This window comes from Cladophialophora immunda (assembly GCF_000835495.1).
Source record: "Cladophialophora immunda strain CBS 83496 unplaced genomic scaffold supercont1.6, whole genome shotgun sequence".
In the NCBI taxonomy this organism is placed as follows: Eukaryota; Fungi; Ascomycota; class Eurotiomycetes; order Chaetothyriales; family Herpotrichiellaceae; genus Cladophialophora; species Cladophialophora immunda.
The window spans coordinates 3621281-3634001 of NW_015622546.1; the positions used below are offsets into that span (position 1 = coordinate 3621281).

Genomic DNA, 12721 nt, shown 5'->3' on the forward strand with positions numbered 1-12721 from the left:
CTGCCATTAAGGAGTCTCTAATAGTTACGTCTCCAAATTACTTATCGACGCCCATTCCGCCGCCGCTGGAAGGGTCGGCCCCGAGACGCGTCTCGACGCGCCAGTCTCGCATCCCACTTCGCCGATCCCAATATCAAAGGAAACCTCCACACGCGTGCTCGGTCTCCATCCAGTCGCCGGCCAAGAAACAACGCGGGCAGCCTCACTGCCGCTCAACCTTTGGTGAGGCTGAAAGTGCCGCCTTGGCCTTGGTGCGTGTCGGCAACGAACATGCAGATCCAAGGCCCGTGAGGGCAAGAAATAAATTATTGATTGCCATGATTGAAATTGGGCTTCCTTGCACAAGGCGACAAGTCACGATCCCGGGGAATAAATCAAGCTAAAATGGGCCAATATAGCTAAATCTCTCACGCTCATGGAGGATTTATCGACGAGGATGCAATTCTGAGGACCAAACAATCTATTCGCGTCGCTTCGATTCGTGTGGAAAGATGATTGCCCTCGCCTGTGTGCGCGTGTGAGAGAGTGGTATATCAAGACTGCAGGCCTCCAGGATGCTCATCTTCATTCCCTCAATCACATTGTCACAGTGTCGTGGTCAAAGAGCTTTCATTCCTTTCATTGATCTCCAGACTCTTGAATAAGTCGGCTTTGTGCTTTGTTCAGCCTCTTCAAAGGTCTGCTCCAACACACTACTACCGTCCAGGCTTCTTGTTCTACCCAAGAACAACTCAGGCATCATCAGCTCGCAGTCTCTCACTGAAAGAAGCTTAAACTTCGTCCAACATCGATCAGCATGCGCTTCACAATCCTCACACTCTTGACCATTGCGGCCTCCGCTCTTGGCCAGGAAGGCGGACCAAGATTCCCCATGAACCGCACCCACGGCGTCAACCACGGCGCCAACCACGAGGGACATGGAAACCACCCTCGCGGTGAAGGGCAGCGCACCTGGGGCTATGCTCCCTCCGGCCACCCCCACGGCCCACCAGCCTTCGTCAAAGGCATGCCCGTGGGCAAGGGCTGTTTGAACAGTACCAGCGTCGACTACCTGGTCAAGGGATACACCTACCTCCTCCAGTATCCCGGCGGAGCAGACTTCAACGAGACAGCCGACGACATCCTCTCCGACAAGTTCGCCGTGTGGAGCGACTCGATCAACACCCTTGGGAACCGCACTGTAAGTTCAACCACTCCGCTCTCTTACCTCTTTCCCGTTCTCTTAAGAGTTCATTCTCCTAACCCAAACCCGCTGAATAGCTCGGAACACCCGCGTACCCCTCCCTGCAGGCCTTCATCGCCTCCCAGGCGGTGACCCCGCCGCTGCCGACGGTCGGGACCCTCTCGACGTCGTACACATGCGACCAGATCTTCTGGCGCTGGAACGCGACCGGGATCGGCAAGGACGCCATGCGCGTCCAGGGCATGATCCTCTTCGACGTGGACGTCGCCGCCGTCCAGATCGACACCGTCTACTCCGAGTTCAACACCGCCGCTTTCTGGGTCGACCTCGGCAACCCGGAGTGTCAGGCCAGCAAGTAAACAGGCCGCGGGAGAAGTGCTTGGAGGGGAGAGAGGGACTGTGAATCGTGTGAGTGCGCGCGTGTGTCGTGGAGTGCGACAACGCTCGAAGGAGCAATGCTTTGAAACGCGGCGACCCTTGGTTCACCATCATGACGCTGAAGAAATGACGATATGGGAGATCGACTATATCATTCGGGGGATGTCCACTTGTGTCGAGACAGCGACGAACCGGTGGGATTAGCCGTTCAGGGGCAGCAACGAGATCAAAGCATGGTTTTTGCCTTGATCAGGGAATCACACGAGGGAAGGAAAGCTCTGGCCGTCACGCGTGGCCGGGACGCCGTTGGGAAGGGCCGCCCAGGGGCTTGACGCAAAATATGGGTCTTCTCTCTCTCGCAAACTCGACAAAAAAGAGGCATACGAACGGTGTTTTTGGTCCAGAGGTCGTCCTTGCCTGCAATGGACCGGTTTTGAAGTGTTGGAAGCTCCTGGTAGCACACCCCGAAGACAACTTCAAGGGTTTCCTCCAGGCCGCGTGACCGGTGATCCCCCTTTATTCGCGCGGACAAGACGGGAAAATGTGATAGACATGACACAGAGGGGGAGGTGATGAAAGATAATATCCATTCCCTCCTCAGGCCATGTTTTCGATCCATCCACCCATCTATTCAGATAGACAAGCAAAAGAAGACCGAATAAATCATTTGCATTAGCGACAGGTTTCAAGGTTGCGAACTGGGTGACGCGTTGGAGAGGGATGGGACCATAAGTACATCGTTGCGCACTGCTCGTGCTGCTTGGTATATAGACATGGGTAAGGACAAGGGTAATGTGCAGGCCGGAAGATCGCGCATAAGACGCAATTAAGATGGGAAGAATCTACTACTCCCTACACTGTACAGCAACGAGACATGCATACCTTGAACACAGACTCGACGTACGTTGTATCCCCTCACGCCGCCAGGCTACCATACTCATTCAACAGGACGACGCTTGGAAACAACCATATGCGATCCACCTGTCCCGGGTATCTCGCATTCCACACCGCATTTTCATCCAACTGCTTTCATTCGTTTCCTCGTTCTTTGCTATATCCTCATCTTGCTAAGCCGTAACTGCTAGGTCGCGGAATCACATCTCTGATAATACTCTCGCTAGGAAGTCTCGTCTGATGACGGCGCCGAACCTGCAATGATAAGACAGAAAGAGACAGATCAGCATTGAGGACGACCATGGCATGATACGAAAACGGATCCTCGTCACAGATGGAGGGAGGAGTGATTGGCTCGCTGGGCGGGTAGGTTGAATGCGTCGAGGCAATGTTGGGGATCGCGGGAAGGGAGAAAGAGACACACCACTGTCGCAAGAGAAAAGGACTGATTGGGGAAAACACAGAATTAGACTTGTCTTTCCCTTCTTTACTTACCCGTAACATTTAACGTGTGTGACCAACTTCTCAGCCATTTGGTTCAAGCCTTGCACTTTCATCGACGGATAAGCCGCCGACTGCCGGACACAATGCCATACTTGGACCGGCGTCAATTCCGAGGCCTGGTCGATGGGCAAGTCGTCGGAGATGGCCAGGAGGCGTTCAAGGGTTGCTTTTGGGGCCGGCCAGGACAGGGAGGGGGAAGAGGAACTAGGAGACGCTATTGCTGGTGATGAGAGTGGTGAGGCGTATGTGTTTGCCTTTGCGTATGAGGTCGAGGTAGGCGGTGATAGCAAGGAGGATGACGACGGGGAAGAGGATGAAGGAGACGGATAGCAGCATAGAAGTGCCGCCGAGGCCGTGTGGACGTGGCCATGGGGAGAGCTGCTCGAGCTGGAAGGGTTGTTTTCGTCTTCCTCGTTTTGGTGCAGGTGGGGGAGACACGGAGATTCGAGCCTGTTCATGTTCTCAGTGTGTCATCCGACGGCTAGGGGTTGAGATAGCACTTGGTGGGAAGCATGGGGAGGATGTGGAAGATGGGATGGACCTGACACTGCTACATACTTGAGCACAAACTCCATCGCAACAACCACGGTGTCGAGCTGGGCCACGAGAATTGTCATCGCGCTTATATCTTTGCCTAGAGAGGCTGGGGTTGGCGCATTCCTGCCGACGCTGGGTGGCAGAAAGCCATAGTCTTGCCTTTGCTGGACGTGCATCTGAACTGGCTGGCCATTCCTCGTTTCGATCCAGACAAGAGTGCTGCTATAGGAGCTGCTGCCGACGGATGCACCAGGTCCACCCTCAGTAAAACCATTGGGCGGCGAGAGGTAAGCCGGCCTCACTGCGCCAGCTATCCCAGATGCGAGATTGGGTTCATCTGAGCTATGCATATAGCCGGTCCTGTTCGAATAGGCGTAGTCCCAAGGAGTCGAAGGAGTTGACTTGCGCAGCTCGGCCTCGCACTGGGCAAGCTTGCTTTTCGTTGCAGCCAGATCTAGCTCAAGCCGGTCGACTTCGCTCTGTAGCCTTGCTTCAGTGACTTGAAGACGCCTGACGGATTTCTCCAAGACGCGAAGGTATTGGTCTCGTCTTTCGCGGAAGGTCCTGACGAGTACTCGCGCAGACCGAGTCAGTCAGTCCAATCGTGTGTACCGCGAAGATGTCAAGATCGCCGCTGTCTGATTCGCGTGGTGTAAGATTACTTACTTTTGGGCCTTGCGCAATTGCTCGCGCCTGTTCGCGACCTTGTCTAGATAGAATTCTGCGTAAGAACTAGGTTTTCCCGGAAAGTGTTCTCTGGAAGATATGCAGGTACGTACCCTCCACAGATCGAAAGAAGGGCCGGAAGATGTCCGACATTGTCGCGTCTCAGAGCGAATACAAATGTCGTGGTCGCTGATAGAGGAGGAGCTGGAGGAGCATGATAACGAGGACACAGGCAAAGACCTGCAGTCGTAGAAGTCGATGAAGCAATGCAACAGCATCCCAGACAAGGAACATGCGAGTTGGAGGCGGCTGTCTGCCGTTTCGCTTGCGTCTCGGCCCCGCAACCACAAGCCTCTCCAACGTCTCCGGCCCCTGGATTCGATGCCTCGCAAGTGGAGCGTCGTTGGAAAGGTGGCGAGGCAGCCCCTGATGGATAATCATTTTCTTCCTGTTTGAGATTAGCCAGGCGACTGCGTAGCCGAAGCCACGCACGGGCTTGATCCGATCAGGAAATAAAATATTGGGTAATCCCGACCAAGGACAAGGAAGAGTTCAAAAGCCGTTATAACAACGGACACCGCTTTCCAGCCCGTTGAGATTGCACAGGAGCACAGGTGCCGAAGTCAGTGTCTCCGAGAGGCTTCAAGGAGTGTTCCGATGGAGACCTCAGCCATATCCCGCGGTATAAAACCTGCAGTAGGTACGCATGGAAGAGAAGGATCATTCAACTTCCCGCAAGAACAACACTGCCCATCTGAACCCACTGCATCATTCCCTTGCGACAAGTTGCAGCAGCAAACATGCTGAACAAGCTCCTTCAATCCTCGCTGCTTTTGGCGGCATCCATTGGCTCCATCCAAGCCGCGCCATCACCGCACTTGGGCAAGTGGGGGAAAGGACTCGCTCAAGCCAAAGGAGCTCGAGCGATATATTTCATAACCAATGACGCCAGTAACTCTGTTGCAGCGGTTCCCGTTGCCTCGAATGGCATGTTATCTGAAGGTACCCTGACTCCAACCGGAGGCGATGGTGGGAATAGCATCAGCGGAACCACGAACGAGCCTGCAGCTCCTGACGCTTTGATCTCGCAGTCTGCTTTGACAATCGCTGGGAATGTAAGAAAGCCTTTGCAGTGTTGGAAATCGTGATATATGGAAACGTTGCTGACGTTCGACCAGAATATCTTCGCTGTCAACGCCGGGAGCAATACCTTGTCAATGCTGTCCATTGACCCTCAGGACCCAACGAAGCTCACCATGATTGGTGCTCCTGTCAGTCTCCCAGGTCAATTCCCCAACACGGTCGCCGCGTCAGCCAGCAACCGACTTGTTTGTGTCGGTACCACCGGAGTCACCAATGGCGTCTCCTGCTCGTCTTTCTCCAAGAAAGGTCTCAGCGCGATGGACAGTCTGCGCTCATTTGACCTTGTTCAGACAACTCCTCCGGTTGGCCCGACAAACACGGTCTCACAACTGTTTTTCTCCGAAGACGAGTCTCGCCTGTTCGCGACGGTCAAGGGCAATCCTGCAGTCAATAACACGGGGTTCTTCTCGGTATTCTCCGTCGAGGGAGGCAGCTGGCATTCGAAAGCAAGTCTTTCGACGATGGACACCCGCAGCTCCCCGGCAGGAACGGCCGTGCTTTTCGGCTCGCAAAACATCGCTGGAACATCCAACGTCTTTGTAACCGATGCATCCTTTGGAGGTGCTGTGGTGTCGGTGGACCCAACCAGCGGCACGGCGTCGACGGTGGCAAAGCAGGTGATCGCGGGTCAAAGTGCCACCTGCTGGGCGACCATCTCTCCCGTGACTGGGACTGCATTCGTCGCGGATGTGGGCGTGAATCGTCTTGTGGAAATGAGCTTGACAGACGCCAGCATTGTTTCAATTCTGGACCTCTCGGCGAATGGAGACCCTGGACTCATCGACTTGAAAGCCGCAGGCAACTTCATCTATGCTCTGTCTCCGGGCAATGGGACTACGCCTGCAGCTGTGACTGTGGTGGATGTCTCTGGAGGGCCGGGGTCGGCGAAGCAGGCTCAACATTTCCAGTTGGCCGCAATGGGTGTCGACAAGAACGCGCAGGGCATGGCAGTTTTTTGAGTTGGACTACCTCTAGACAGTTGAGAGAACCCCAGAGGTTCCTGATGGATCGTTGGTGATATCTTGTGGCCAGAATCTCATTTTGCTGTGGACTGCTGCAGGCATCGAATGGTTGGATTGCGCGGTCTAGTATGTAGGTTTCCCGTCATGATGCCAGGTGCATCACTGTGGATTTTTGGAAGGCTCCAAGTTAGTGTGGAGCAATTCCGTCCTCCTCTTCTTGCTGCTGTTCCTGACTTGGTCGAAGAGACCTCGGAGGATCTTGTATGATTAGGGCGAAGTTCGGATCCGAAGTGGTGGGAGCTGGTGTGAGCAGCAAGCCTGCCTGGGCCTCAGAACACCTCTCATGTAGATGGAGAATCGGATCCTAACCCACTGTAACATTCGACCCCAGACTTTCTCTTCGCTTCAGGGCCGATACATCCCCGCAACAACGTGGGCACTGATGAACCTCCAGAAGTTGCCATGAGACGGCGTCGCTGGCCTCGGGCCTTGGACAAACGGACCAGGAGCAATTTGTGGGGTTAGTGAGTGACTCGTATATCCCCGCATTCCCGGATTTGTGGGAAGAGGAGGGCGCGGGTGGATAAGGGACGACGTTCTCTCCAGTTGTGGGAAGATAAGATGCTGCACTCGAGGTCTGGGCCCAGGATGCCACGGGAAGTTTACCTGTGGCGGTCTGTTAGTGAGATGGCACAAGACTGTAACCTAGGTAGGTAGTCGGAGGGATTGCCGCCGCCCCCTCTCCTCCGGGGCCTGTAGTGCTGATATTCCGTGACTGTGTCCATTTCAGCCTCCTGTTTCGACTGGTATTGCAATATATTGCAGCTTTGACAGCCTGCCACCTGCCAACACATCACGGTGATACCTTTTGCCAGGAGGTAGCAGATAAGAAGGGCGCAGGCGAGGCATGGCCGGTGGCAGCGAGCAGGTCTGCCAAGTCGGGTGAAGCGCAGTCTCGCATCTGCCCTCGACGTCCCACAAAACACCCAAGCAACTCTGTACCACTTCCCACCACAAGTCCACTCCTCCAGTCCTGCAAATGTCCACTTTCATCCCTGCTCCCCGCACACAGAACGGATATCCCGAGCCTATCAGACGCGATCGTCATGGCCTGCATTGGGCACGCGGTAATGTCGGTCTAGTCATCGCCTTGCAACTACAAAGTCGCTACTTGTCCCTTCCTGTCGGGTGACATGATCGTTGTGACCTACACCATCTACCGGGTCCCTGGGAGAGTGCATCATCGACTTTTACACAGAAATGACTTCGCACGCGGTTGCCGAGGGCGGCGTCGGCAAGGCTGCTCAGCCTAATGGAGCCGAGCTGGTTTCGGTCGAGGAGAAGAGGGAGCTCTCGAACGAGAAGCAGATTGAGGATGTGGACTCGAATGATCAGAACCTCCACTATGATGAAGTGGACGAAGAGCCAGAGCTTCATGCACGTACTTATGTTGCCCTCTTTTCCATGTTCCTCTTGAACATGGTTCAAGTGGTGGCTCTGCAGGGGCCTCCGGCGGTGGTAAGTGTTTCGTCCATGATCGGGCATGTCGTGAAATGGTGCTAATCGCCTCGATAACAGCTCGACTTTATTGGCGATAGTCTCAACAACTCGAAAACCCAGACTTGGGTCCCCAATTCTCTTTCGCTTGTACAGGCAGTCCTGGGGCCTGTCATTTCTCTCACCTCGGACACCTTTCAAGCTCGAAAGAGCATCCTCGTGGGCTCGTCCCTAATCTCTCTCATTGGGGCTGCGATTGCTCCGGGCTCGGGCAACATCTACAGACTGATCGTGGCCCAAACATTGATCGGCTTCGGCTTTGCGGCAGTCCCGTTGGCATATTGCGTTCCTAGCGAGATCTTGCCGCGGAAATGGAGGCCGAGTAAGTGAAATGTCCACCCCTGAGAGAGTTGACTGACGAATGTTTGTAGTGGCACAAGCATGCATGAACGTTGCCGCGGCACTGGGTGCTATTCTCGGCCCCATGTCTATTGGTTCCCTGACGAAGCGCAATCCAGTGGACGGGTGGCGCAAGTTCTACGTACGTTACAAGGCTCTACTATATCCTCATCCTCTGAATGAATGCTTACCGGTCGTAGTGGATTCAAGTCGGACTCTGGGGAGCGACGGCTGCGGGCATCTTTGTCGGGTATAGACCACCAAAGAGACATACCAGGCTCGACCACCTCTCTTTCTGGCAGAAGCTAGGCCACATCGACATTCCCGGCTGCTGCCTCCTTACTGTCGGCTTGTCTCTGTTCCTGACTGGCCTCAACCTCGGAGGCAATTTGTACGCTTGGACCAACTCGCGGACACTTGCGACTCTCGTGGTGGGAATTGTCGTCCTCATCGCTTTCGGCATCTACGAGTGGAAGGGCACCAAGACCGGCATCATGAATCACACCCTGTTCCGTGGTGGTCGAGCGGCAGGTCGTACCTTTGCTATCTGCGTGGGCCTGATCTTCATCGAGGGCATCATGCTGTTCTCATACATTGTCTTCTACCCTGTTTTGTGAGTCTCACTCCCAGCAACCCGGCAACGTCAGGCACTAACAAGCTTTCAGAACATCCTCTCTCTTCGAAACGGATCCATTGCTACTCGTATCTCGAGAAATGCCCTTTTGGGTGGCCGGCGGTATCTCCACGGTGATCTGGGGTTATGCCAGTACACGGTTCCGCACCATCCGTGAACCGCTCTTCCTGGGTTACTTGATCTTCACTGGGGCAATTATCGGATGGACCACGATTCAACCCAAGGACAGCACCACCGCTGTGGTGATGAGTGGTCTCGCGGGATTCGGGTTTGGGGCACCGCTGATCCTGATTATTGCCGGCGTCCAGCTCTCGACGCCACACAGCCTGATTGCGACGGCCACTGCCGTGACGACGTCGTCTCGAGCAGTGGCAGCCACGGTCTTCACGGCCATATACGCCGCAGCGTTGAACACCCGGCTCACCACCAACATCCCCAACGGCGTCGGAGGGGCGGTCGCGAAAGCCGGCCTCCCCGCGAGCTCCATTCCGAGTTTCGTCCAGGCACTTGCGGCGGGCCAGACGGACGCTCTGAGCAGCATCCCAGGGGTGACTCCGGCCATCATCGCCGCCGGCGTTGCGGCGCTGAAGCAAGCCTTCGCGGACTCGATCCGGGTGGTGTACATCATCGCCGCGCCGTTTGGAGCGCTGGCGTGCATTGCGTGCCTGTTTCTGGGCGATTTGCGCAAGACGATGAACTACGTGGTGGATGCGCCGGTGGAGGATCTGCACGCGAAGAAGCACCATCACCACGACCAGCGTCGGGAGAGCGAGCACGCGGCCTGAGGTGGTTTGCTGTCATTGAAGCCGGAGCTGGGACTCAGAGACGGGCCAGAGACGGGCCAACAATATAGAAAGCAATGCTTGGGTAGGACAAGGATGATGTCCTCCTGGGCCTTTCACCGAGATATTCTCAGATATGCGGATCGTGCACATATACGCAGGGCTGTAGAGCGAGACAACCACTTTGATCACCGTATTTGGTCTTGCCTTCACAAGCCGGAACCGGCCTTTTTAATTTGTTTCTACTTTTCATATTCCCCTTTAAATGATGCATCCATCCATCCATAATAATCTCAAGTGAGGATGAGAACTAGAACGCGAATGAGAATCAGCATTCAGCTCTGGGAGGGCCGTCTCGCCCACATCGCCCTTCACCGCTGCGCCCAGCCCTTGAGCACCCCGTTCCTCGCAATCCGTATCCTCCCGGCCCTTTTATATATATTCTTCCAGTCCTGATGTCGATCTCGATCTCGACCCCGGTCTCGATCTTCTGCTGCTGCTGCTGCTGCTCCTCCCCCTATTCCCACCGCAGCCGTGCCAGCAGCACCCCCGGCGGCAACAACCACCACCGACGACCCGCGCCGCGAACTCCGTCTGGAGGTGCGGTGGCCCGCGCAGGTCAGGAAGCCCTTGCACTCGGCCCAGCTGGTGGTGGTGTAGATGACAAAGTTGCCGAAGCCGTGCAGCGGGATGCACGCGGCCGAGGTCAGGTACAGACCGTAGATCTGGTGGGTCGGGGAGATGAAGTTGTTGTACACCCGGTTGACGCTGATGGGGACCTGTATTTCCATCGCGCGGATGGATTTGGTTAGTAAAGATTTCATGAATCGGAATTTCTTTAGCGGTGGGAGTAATCGTTCTTGTTGGGAGAAAACGAAAAAAAAGGGAAGGGGGGGGGGGGGGGGATGGGAAGGACTCGTGGGTTCGTTCGGCCCCTTTTATTTTCTTTCCTTTTCTTCTTTGTGTTCCAACTCAAGGGCGTAAAGGGAGACAGATTTAAAAACGACATGCACCCACCCAGGTAATAAACAGCACGATCGTGCACAGGAATGCAAACTTGGCGTATTTCCAGTGGATCCGGTCGAAGCGCGACGACGCCTTGCGCGGCGGGAAAGGGTCCGCCGGGGCCCCGCGCAGCATCGTCTGGTCGGAGCCCGAGCGGTCCAGGGTGACGGTGGGCGAGCCCGGGGTCGCGAAGATGGACGACTCGTGCGAGTGCGACGACGGGCGCGCGGACTGGGACTCCAGGTCCAGCACTTCGCGCGAGTAGATGGGCGCGAGCGGCTCGAAGCCCTTGAACTCGGGCGACGACGGCTCCGGCTCTGGACCTGGCCCTGGGGAGCTGGTGTTGTTGTTGTTGCAGTACGCATTAGATCTATCTGACTCTCTCGTCGTGGTGGGGGTAGCGGCAGACATAAAGGCGCGGGCGAAGGACGAAAAGCGGCGGTCTCGTTGAGGCGGGTTGCCCTCCGGCACGGGGTCGTCGTCCCTGTGCAGAGCACATTCGGCTTTGGCGGATTTGACCTTGCGCCGGACCAGGAGGATCTGCTTGCCGCTCAGGGCGAAGAGGAATATGGCGACCAGGATGAAGCACCTGTTCGGAGTGGTCAGTCTGTCCACATCGCCGGTGGTCATCTCCAAACTCACCAAATCGGCACGTAAAAGGCCACCAGCCGCAGGATCTGCGATTCTTTGGCGATCCAGCACCACATGGTCGCCGGCCCGTAGACGGTCTTGCCATCGGGCTTCCAGCACAAAAACACCAAGGCCGGGATGAACGGGAGAACAAAGGCCGACACTATCGCATACACGTCGACCCGTTTGAGCTCCGTCGCATTTCGTTTGGTGCGGACGGTCAGAAGGACATTGAACGCCATAATCATAACCTGGATCAACGCCGTTAGATGGGGTTTGTCGGGCGACGTGGGATGAGCGTACAAGTAACGGATCCGTCATCACAAACCAATTGATGAAGAACGCCTGGGTTTGACACCACGCCGACTCCCGGCCCGCGTTGATGGGATGAATCCCCCAGCTATACGCCGAACATGCAAAGACATTGGCGACGGCGATGGAAAAGGCAAGACGGTTCACGGGCTTCCGCAGCGGCGGGTAGCTGAGGAAGCTGATGATGGTAAAGGACGAGCCAGAGATGGACAGACATGAGGAGACCCGGGCAGCAATGTCAATGGCTCGTAGCTGGTGGGCGGAGAAGGTCTGGTTGTATTCGGACATGGTCTTTTCGACATGGTCGACTCACGCGGCTTAAGCCATCGAGGTGTTCGCTCGTCGGGAGCAGTCAGCGAAGCGCGAGATCAACAGGCATTGGTCTGCCGTTCGCGCCTTGGGCGCCCCAGGGCGCTGTTTGTGGTGGACTCGGCAGCTTTGGGTGCTGGGTTGCGTGCTCTCAGGGCGTCATATAACCAGTTGAAGCCGCTGGGCGAAGAATCAGGGTTACCACGAGACTGTAAAGAGAAACAGCATGACTTTCGGTGATCGAGGTCGGTTCAGCTGATGGGGTGCCGAGGGGGAATACGAGGAGGGAGACCATTCGTACCGGGGGGGCCGGAGGAAGAGAGCCAGCTGCAGGGACTGACAATGCCGGCGGTGCTGGTGTCTGCGGCGTCTGCGGTGTCTGTACTCGGTAGTGTCTGTCGTGTCTGCTGCGTGTTGACACATGCCCCCCACAGCTCCCATTCGCAGCCAGAGGGAGGGAGAAGTCGGTAGCGATCGCTCAGAAGGATTCAACGGGCGGGGGAGTGACGGCGTTGACCGGGCGTGGCTGGGCCAGTGCAAGCCATCAGCATGATTGCGGCAGGAATCCGCGACAGCGCCATGCCCGTCTTGGGGTCTGTTCGCATGGTGAGCAGAAAGGCTTGATTAAATAATCGCATCAATCAGATGGTTCGGGTCACCGGCAAGAAAAGAAGGGCGAACGAGATTGGGACACCGACCAAGATGCCAGAGGAATGAATGAATGGCCCGGCCAGGCCCTGTCAAGTGGATGGCGGCATGGATTCAAGCCAGAAAGCTGGGGGATGTGACATGGCTGATGCTCCTAGTTGGTGGCCCCCTCCACCTCCTCCTCCCCCTCCGCCACCACCTCCTTGATCTCATCTCCCGTAGTGGGCCTATATAATTA

At 56.0% G+C, this 12721-nt stretch overlaps 4 protein-coding genes across 4 annotated transcripts; 2 read left to right on the forward strand and 2 right to left on the reverse strand.

Moving 5' to 3' along the window:
- The first annotated feature begins 117 nt into the window (after window positions 1-117).
- PV07_10689 (uncharacterized protein) lies at window positions 118-2332 on the forward strand. The gene is made up of 2 exons (XM_016398038.1): window positions 118-1180; window positions 1261-2332. The coding sequence occupies exons 1-2, from the start codon at window positions 797-799 to the stop codon at window positions 1540-1542; spliced, it is 666 nt and encodes a 221-aa protein (XP_016245229.1). The 5' UTR covers window positions 118-796; the 3' UTR covers window positions 1543-2332.
- Window positions 2333-2413: 81 nt separating this feature from the next.
- PV07_10690 (uncharacterized protein) lies at window positions 2414-4499 on the reverse strand. Its single transcript, XM_016398039.1, has 5 exons — window positions 4276-4499; window positions 4163-4205; window positions 3518-4060; window positions 2951-3409; window positions 2414-2710 (listed from the first exon to the last, which is right to left on the reverse strand). Exons 1-5 carry the CDS (start codon window positions 4313-4315, stop codon window positions 2656-2658), a joined length of 1140 nt encoding a protein of 379 aa, XP_016245230.1. The 5' UTR covers window positions 4316-4499; the 3' UTR covers window positions 2414-2655.
- A 2809-nt stretch (window positions 4500-7308) lies between these two features.
- PV07_10691 (uncharacterized protein) lies at window positions 7309-9582 on the forward strand (the record flags this gene model as incomplete). Its single annotated transcript, XM_016398040.1, has 5 exons — window positions 7309-7785; window positions 7846-8146; window positions 8196-8305; window positions 8364-8776; window positions 8829-9582. Exons 1-5 carry the CDS (start codon window positions 7528-7530, stop codon window positions 9580-9582), a joined length of 1836 nt encoding a protein of 611 aa, XP_016245231.1. The 5' UTR covers window positions 7309-7527.
- A 199-nt stretch (window positions 9583-9781) lies between these two features.
- On the reverse strand, window positions 9782-12437 carry PV07_10692 (uncharacterized protein). The gene is made up of 4 exons (XM_016398041.1): window positions 11518-12437; window positions 11227-11465; window positions 10597-11173; window positions 9782-10358 (listed from the first exon to the last, which is right to left on the reverse strand). The coding sequence occupies exons 1-4, from the start codon at window positions 11812-11814 to the stop codon at window positions 9951-9953; spliced, it is 1521 nt and encodes a 506-aa protein (XP_016245232.1). The 5' UTR covers window positions 11815-12437; the 3' UTR covers window positions 9782-9950.
- Window positions 12438-12721: the final 284 nt, after the last annotated feature.